This window comes from Diadema antillarum, unplaced genomic scaffold (genome assembly GCF_040938485.1).
Source record: "Diadema antillarum isolate AM-2024a unplaced genomic scaffold, OU_Dant_1.0 seq00000178_RagTag, whole genome shotgun sequence".
Taxonomy (NCBI): Eukaryota; Metazoa; Echinodermata; class Echinoidea; order Diadematoida; family Diadematidae; genus Diadema; species Diadema antillarum.
In genome coordinates, this window is record NW_027271245.1 from 285,172 (window position 1) to 294,232 (window position 9,061).

General features: G+C 37.5%; 1 protein-coding gene across 1 annotated transcript in view; it reads left to right on the forward strand.

Moving 5' to 3' along the window:
• The window catches only part of LOC139728427 (host cell factor 1-like), a 37,185-nt gene extending 32,623 nt beyond the window's left edge, over positions 1–4,562 (forward strand). Inside the window, exon 25 of the mRNA XM_071639372.1 lies at positions 165–4,562. Within this exon, the coding sequence (XP_071495473.1) occupies positions 165–219 (55 nt within the window). The 3' untranslated portion in view covers positions 220–4,562. The remainder of the gene's footprint in view (positions 1–164) is intronic.
• Positions 4,563–9,061: the final 4,499 nt, after the last annotated feature.

The following is a 9,061-nucleotide window of genomic DNA, read 5'->3' on the forward strand; positions in this document are numbered from 1 at the left end:
TATTATACGGACTGTGAAAGGATAAAAAGTGAAATAAGGAAAGGTGTCAAGAAGATTAAATTCTGAAGTAACATTTAGAGGCATTTTGAGACTTTTTCAAGCCTTTTTCATGTCTTTCCCAGATTTATCAAATTTGTGTGTGTTTGATTGTCTCTTCTCTGCAGTCCACCTGGGAAGAAGGTCAAAGGTGAAACGGAAGCCGAGTCCAAGACTGCTTGAGACCTGGCACTAAACTTGTGAGGATGTTCTCAAACCAGTCACAGCATCCCAGAAATCTTTCGACAAGGAGGCATTATTAATATTCGTGACCCACAGTAACTCAAGACAGTTCCCACCCCAAGAATAGTTTAGAAGGTAAAATGTGGTCGCTTGAAAGGAACAGGAAAAGGAGAGCGATCCCTTCTGGTGTAACGTGATATCTCAAACATCTCAGAGGTTTCTTGTGAATTGAGCACTCCATGTGTATCCTGTACAGTGCTTTTTGTTTCTTTATATTCAATGCAGGATCAGAGGCAGAGTTAAAGAGCAGTCAATATCTAGGGGCAATTTCCTTACAAATAGTTTCACTACTGAACTGGATGGAAAGGTCACACAACAATCAGAGTAGGTCTCCGTGTGTCTTTTCAGATTTGAAAATTTCAATGCCCTGCAAAACTGCATCACATGTATATAAGGTCCCAAGCAAGGCAACTACAAAAAAAAAAAAAAAAAAAGATCGTCAGCGGGCTGACAAGTTTGCTAGCTGAGCGAAATATGTCTGCATGGACTGCAATCAACAGTCACAGTCCACCACACCTTTCAGCGAATTTCTTGCGTACACAAGTCACTTTGCTTCTGGCAAAAGACGTGGAAGGTTGCCCATTTTGTACAGTACCATAACTCTTGGAGATGGAGCTTGCGTCGTCCTCAGCTGATTGCATATCAGACGTTTTGCTACATGGAACGTTTGTAGGCAGTCTTTACAATCATTGCCCAAGTACACATGGGTAGGTTATGGGTATCAACAGTTAGGAGTCTAAATCTGAGTCAAAGTCTATTGTTTCATGTGAGTACACCATGTGTCGAACAGCTGAAATCACATTCCAGTGTTTCAAATCAGGATCTTCACTCCTCTTGAATTACTGATTCTCATAGGGTATTTTTATCTTCTGGCTATGATAGATTATCCAAGCAATTTGAAAGTTACGTATACCACCATAAGCTGTAGGAACAGAAAAGAAAGAAAGAAGAACAAGAATAGGATGTAAGTGATAGAGTACAGGCAGAAGCCTTTTTCATTTGTTCCTTAACAATGAACATTTTTACCCTGTGTCGTATTTGAGGTAGCGAATGGAAAGAAAGTTTTGTTTTTAGCACATGTGTGTGCAGCAAATTAATGTTTTGGAACTTGGTCATACTGGGCTGACCAACTGGACTGTACATGGTGACAGGGGTCTGGTAATATCCAAGGGATTGAAATGCTCACCATTGCTATGTACCAAAGTGCTTTTCTGCCGTGCTCAAGAAATCAAGAAGAGTTTGGTAGCAGTTGGTCAGTGATTGTTATCGTCTCTTTCATGGTTACCGTTTGTACTTGACTTCAGAGTTAAATGCTTGACCATATTACATTAGGTTCAGTGCCCTCTGTTGCTGACTTCTTGTGGGGGCGTGGCTGAGGATTCTGCAGCAATACCGCAATGTGATTGGATGGAAGGGGAAAGGAGGGTGGGGCAACACCTTGTCTCTGTTGAATAGTGCCCTGCCTATATTTAGTCCCTGACCTATTCTAATGATGGGGCCAAGTACATCCATGTATTTTGGAGACATGGATATAAAGTCCATGGTGAAGGCCTTTAGCATGTATGTCTGTACTGCAGGAAGTTTACATATCATCTATCATATCATTTGACTCGTTTTTTGTTTTTGCTTTTTTTGCTTCCTTTTCTTCTTTTTTAAAGACATCTCGAGCTGACATCATTGTACTTTCTTGAGTATTGTGGGATGTTTATTTCTATCCACCAGAAGAAGTTTTTGTTCACTCTTGTTGGCTTTGTGAAACACTGGTGCATTTTTTGCGTGTTTATTTTGTACATTTACATGAGGCATTACCAGCATCAACATATTTATTTTGTACAAAGAGTGTTGTGTACACAAGAAAAGTAGATAAAATATACAAGTAGTGTTTTTTTTAAATTGTACAAGAGAGAACAAGTGGGGTGACTGTACAAAGAAATATGTGATTATTGTGTAGAGAAAACCAAGACAAACGTTGAGGCAAACCATGTAATTATGTAATATAAAGATCAGTTTATGTGCATGATTTCATTGTTTTTTAGATATATTCTGGAGTGGGGAGGGCTGTTGAAATTTAGAAATGATTGTGAGCAAAGTAGTCTGCCAGATAAGGTACATGTTCATGATTGTTTTGTTGGTCAGCCACTTCATTGCAGGCACCTAGCTTGGCCTGCTCTACAGTAGTTTGACCCTTAACTCGTGATGTGGTTAGCATCTGGCATTTACAGGTGTCTGTCGGTCACGGCAAGGTTTACATGCTGCTGGGGGGAACTGTCTTAGGTTTCAAATCAATCATTAGACGTCCCCCTCCTTGTTAGGTTGTAAAAATCTCATTCCTGGGTGTCTGCAATGCGTTTTGTCATCTTCTCTGGTGTTGGATGTACTAGATGCATTTCTTGAAATTGAAATGTGCTCTCTTTGGGCTGTTTTGGTGTAAGTAATCTCTCCAATTTTTGTATGCACCTGATGTATCTAGAGAAGTAAAGTAAACTTCCTGGTCGTTACTTTAATGTGTATCGTGGAAAGTGGAACCAACCATTCTCAATATCCATACAAAGTAGTCGGGTCGGCTGGCATACCCTGCATCGAGACTTACATTGCAACCAACGTTTGTAGCTGACAAGTACACCTTTCTGCTCAACCGACATTGTCAATGGACTTTATCACTAGCACAACAGGTACATGTGTTTTTGCATGTATCAGCAATGTATTGGTTCTTCCTACTGATTGTGTAATACCCAGAGATGTGAGGTTGTGTCATTGGTAATGTTTACATCCACTAACAGTAAGAGTTGATGGGTGCTGAAGGCAACTTCCAAGGCGATTCTGATATGAAGGTTGTTGGTTTTGGTGTTTTTTATTTCCCTGTGATTGCTAGCAAGCAAACGATATTTAATGACAAGACGATTTGCAATGAGAATTGTTATGGATACAATAAATCTGCCATCATTATTTTGAGTTCTTTTCTTTTCTCTATCTGTTTTTAGAGAATATGATACATGAGTTATGTTTGTCTGTTTTTACTGAAGTTATCTGACAAGATGTTGACGTACACCTGTGATTATTTATAAGGATTAATCAATTAATGGAAAAATCAACTGGGTTTTTTGTTTATGTGACCTCCATCAGTCAAGTTAGTGTATTATATGAATATCAAAGTCATTCCAAAACTGGGGGGCACGGTCAGATTTTGACAGTAATGACAAAGTTATCGAAAGACCTCGGTCTTCTTCCAAATGGACGTAAAATGGAATTGTGAGAGATATTAGGACAACAGAAGATCGACTTGGGTGCAGCAGTTATCAATACAGTATTGGCAGTTGTGAGGGCAAGAACAAACTGCATTGAAAGTTTGTGTATTATACTGTGTACATATCATTTTACGTTCACAATTTATCTTGAAATGTAGTATTGTGTTATCTTTTGTGATATATCTGCATGCAATGTAAGCTGATCTGCTTCGTGTACAATGCTATGATGAAAGGACCCTTTGTTTGAAAAGGTTTTCCTTACGGTGCATTTTGGCTGATTTCATGTAGATGCTTTGGAACTTGTAGCTGTCTATTTCTCTGCCGGCTAGATTTCTTGTAAGATAAAAAATGACATAAATTCATCATTTGTAATTAAATCTTTATGTGCTGTATATGAGGGCTTTTCCTTTTCCTTTTACTTTGGGAATTATGCAGAATTTCAAATGTTGCTTTTGAATCATATAAAAACATACGCAATCAGACATCTGAATATGTCACTTTATTTCTTTTGAAAAAGGGAATGAAATGTGTTGTTTTTAAATGAGACTAGAATATATATTACAAGGATAGAAATTCATAGAGCTGTGTAAATATGCAAATAGATTTGATGAATGGCCTTAGATTTGAAGTGACTGAAAAAAAAAGAATTCAAATCACAGATAAATTGTTACCATGCATAACAAGAAGATTTTTTTTTCACACTATATATTTATGACACCCCTCCAAAATCAACTATGATGTTGCTGTAGCAGCCTACAGATTTCTTTTCCTCAAGAAATCCTTGAGTTAGATTTTCTTCTCCTTTAACTGTTTGACCTGTCAAGATCTCTTCTTCATGTGCATTTTCTGACAGTTTCACATTCTTAAAATCTTTCTCACTTTCTTTCCAGGCAGTTTGAGGCCCAAATATTACGGTTGGATATTTATGTGAGTAAGGTAATGAGAGTACCATGTACCCAAAATAAGTGCCAATGAAATGAATTCATATTTATGTGCAACGCTGTAGAACATAACAGAAAGATGAACGAACAAACTGGTTTTGAAAAATGATGCTAGGTTAGTCACCTGTTTTATGGTTGATTTGGGTAAGGCCCACAGCCCCCCCCCCCCCACCAACATTCCAAAAATCACAATTTATTCTTGGATTGCCAAATTAATGCACTCATGGGTAAATTTCTTTGTCTGTTTTGTGGTTTGCTTTCAAATTCAGAGTGTTGCAGACACCAACCTTGTCAGCACATGGTCACTGATGTTGGTCACGGATGATTCATCCATAAACTTTTATCCATGGAAAAGAACATGATTCACAAAGTTCATTGTCATTTCTTCATCTTTTACTGTAATGTTACGTTGTAGTCACTCGTCAAAATGTCAAAGTGCATTGCATTTTTAATTAGACCATTACGTCTGCAGGTTTCTGGTACAGACCATCATTCAAGAAGGTGTATACGTCGAGTATGCTGCTTTTGGGAGAAAGCCCGTACGGTTTGAGTAGCCAGAAATGCAGATTTATGAGGAGTCCTGCCTTTGATGTCGTACGTCTCTTGATTAGACCTTTCTGTGTACTTGTTTCATTCTTACCAAAACTGCTGATCTCCCTGCTTTACTGCGTTCAGACACATGCGGAAGACACAGAAATATTTGGAGCTTGTGCAAGCATGGGAAAGGAGATGAAATATACCAGTACATATGTGCTCAGATCAATAGAAAATATCTTGCTGGTGTAGAGAATGTGTCAGATGAAGACAGAGGGCATGCACAAGCACGTGATTTTAATGGAAGGAAAAAGGCAAGTTGTCCGAGAATATGAATTTCATGGAAGAGATTATGTGTATCCTTTTGGAATGAAGCTTTCCTTTTGATGTTCTGGTAACAAAATGTACTCCTTTTCCAGCTGGTATATATGTATCTCTCACCATTTTTGGAGGTGGAGTCACATTTCTTCATACTTGGAAATGAGATCTAGGTGCAGACAAATGACTGCTAGAGGAAATGTGATGTATACCTCAGCTTTTTAGCAGTGCTTCCAAGTAGTCCATGGGAGAATTGCGTTAGACACCAGAACTTCTCTCTTTTACGTGCAAGCTGCATCCTGAAATACCATACAGTAGGAGGGAGGGAATTTATGACATTTCATTCCTCTTGCAAAGGGGAAAATTAATTTACTGAAGGCTTGGTAGTATCCAGTATAATAATTTGAACAGTTTACCGTTCTGTTTCTTAGAGTCAGGAGAAATGTTTCTTCTAGCTGTTTGTGTAGAAAATGGGAGCTTAATTCCTTCTGTGGATGAGATTCAGCATGTTCAGAAACATGAGACACAGTGGCCAGAATTTGCAAAGTTAGTTTTAATTTAGTCCATGGATTACACAAATTTCAATTGCGTAAGCATACAAAACACAGCTCTTACTCCGACTGACAACTGAAATGAAAACTCACTGACATACACATGTGAAAGGTACACCTATTTTGTGCTTGTTTTCATTAATGGACTAAATGTGTACCATGGATTTGATTTAAACTCCCTTTTTGAATTCGGGCCAAGTTAACAAGACTTGGAAAATAATAGTTCAAAATATGAAATGAAATTAGTGACTGGTTTCCTGTACAGATTGTGAGAGTAGAGTTTACTGTCCCACAAATGTGTTCTTTCTTGAGTTTTGTTGAACGTTGTAAAGCTGCATTTTTGTGTTTGTACAAAAGAAATGTCTGTAATGCAGTTTGTTGTAAATACCATCTAACACTTTTATTTTGTGTGCATGTATGTCACGTAGTGCCCCTATTTGTGTATTTCTTAGAATGATGAATAAAAAAAAACTTGTATATTTCCACGGAAATTTGCGTGCAATTGATTCTTTAATGTTGGGGTATGTCGTCTGTGTTCCAGAGTGACGGTGTGAGTTGTAGGTTGCATTTACTGTCTGAAGAAAAACACAAAACAAATCAAAATAGCCAAAAAGAGAACAAACACACTTTGGTTTCAACCTGATCATTTTGTGTGCCACAAAACTTAGGAATTCATGATTATTTGAAGATCTAGTCATGCAACCTACGGTAGACGGCTATTTTGCTGAGTCTATACTGTAGCATTAATTCATGAGGCTGTGACATACAAGTGTAAGGGTTTCATAAATTTCCTTGCATCAAAGAAGTCAAGACCATTCGCTGTTATCTGGTTTCCATTTCATGTAATATTACTTCATGTACAGGTACATCATTTTTATTGTTCAAACAAGTGATCAATTCATTGTGACAGCCAACTTTTAGAAGTCAGTTCAGTAATTTAGGTAGATTAACAAATTTGGCACATAAAGCATTCTGCTGATGCATGAACATTCACATGATCATAAACAGACTTACAGTACTCTTGAAGTGGGCAAATTTATTTCAATACTGAATTAAAGATAGTGTGTGATTTATCCTCCTTGTGTATGTATTATTCAACAGACAGTTACCTTTTGGTAGATATCAATTATTGCAGTGTTCACACCATGCTCTATGCTTGAAGGTATACAAAAACTTAATTCATACACATGCACACTAAGTTCATAAACTTATACTCGATTACACTGCAACAAGTATATTCCAATATATTGCAGATTTATTAATCAATGTTGATATTTTTCTTCTTATTTATCAAAGAAATGATGCCATGTCTTGATGGAATCTTAAAGGGATCAATAAATCGAGAGTTTATAAAATTAATCTATGTCTGACGATACAAAAAGGAAACTTCATACAAATGTATTTACATGGCAAAGCATATGATTTGGGTATGAATTTCTGAAAATATATCCAATACCGGTAGACCATTGTTTCTATGCAAAAATCAGCATACTTTTCTCTCACTATGGTTCCCATTCAATACTTGTTAGGGTTTAGGTCAAACCTTCTCACCACATAGTTTACAAACCAGTTTGGTCAGCTCGCACACTCTTTTTACTGCAAAATCACACACATATAGTACTGTATTTTGTATGACAGAACTAGGAATGAGAAAATATAAAGTTGCAAAATTCAACAAGGATTACATTGAAAATAAACAAAGAGGTTTAAAGTCTCGTAAAATAAACACAGATGGTAAGAAAAACTTTTTTGTCGTTGTTGAGCAAAGAGTACCAAAGTAGATGGTTGACACGAGATAGCTGGAGTTCTCTCTTTAACACCTATCTTCTGTTATGAAATATGTCACTGATCAAGCCATAAAGCCCACGTTTGCCTACCTAGAATTCTATGACATCAGATTGCCAGGTAGTCTGCTCAGGTTGGGGCTTTGTTACATATAGAGAAATGTTAAACCAATCTTTCCTTGAGTCAGGCAGTTTTATATGTGGAGGAGGAGAAGGAGGATGAAAGTGTGTTAGCTTGCTATCAAGCTGACACACACACCTTTGCCATCCGGGAGGTTGTGGTCAAAATTGAGACGTGTAAATGGTAGTTTCTTCGCAATTATATTGAACTTTTTGATACGAAGATTTTACAGCCCTGAAAAAAGTGCAGGTTCAGGCTAACTTTACACTGTTTGTTCACTATCCCGTGCTATTCCCTGCATGCAGTCGTCCATTGCCACAACTATGCCAACTCTCCCTAACATACGCCCAAGCCCTGACAGACTGAACTACATACCAGTACAGCTGTAGCTAGTGGGTGACTGATTCGATTCTAACTGACTGCCAACATTCTGACCTTTGACTTTGGGTTGTACACAAGACATTTGACAGAATCAACCCGTAAAGGCTGCCAACCATCCTAGACTTCCAATTGGATGTTTTAAGAAAGACACACCAGGCTGATGTTCAAAAACATATGACAAACTAACCATTCCTTCAACCGACAATTTAGACCAGCTAAATTGGCACTCACATGTGTGTGATTATACAATTACAGTATACCTCTTCTGTATGATTTATACCAAATGTTACATCCTCAGTTACCCAGCTGGAGGCTTTTTAAACATACATTCATCAATAGTACACATCAGCTAAATGCATGAGAACAATTACGAGAACTAATAGGTGTACCTAGCATTCTTAAAATTTTCACAATCTATGGCATTGTGACAAAGTTGATCAAGATGTCTTGTAGCCCTTGCCACCAATACACATAAAACCAATAAAGCCAAGAGTTGAGATATGAGTTTTCTTCAACTTGTCTCTTTCTTTACAAATGAACCCCTCTGCTTTTAATATGATAATCTAATGCTTTCAAGCCAAGAGTTGTTTGTAAAATTAACACAGGAAGTGAAAGACACAATTTGATGTGTAGTACAATATGAACATAGAACCATCTTAAAAATTATTCACTCACTAATCTCTTTCTTTGTGAGATGGTACCACTACTGTGAAAATAAAAATCAGTGTCTATAATTGACATCTTGTGAGGCATACTCTGAACGCTGTTAGACATCCCCTGGTTCTAGGAGATGGATAGTACCAGCACTGGCTAGCTACAAAGGTAGTACACTTGTACATAAATATGATGCCAGTCATGTGCGGAGGAGATATTACCATTAAGAGCTATCAAAACAAAATGCAGTCAA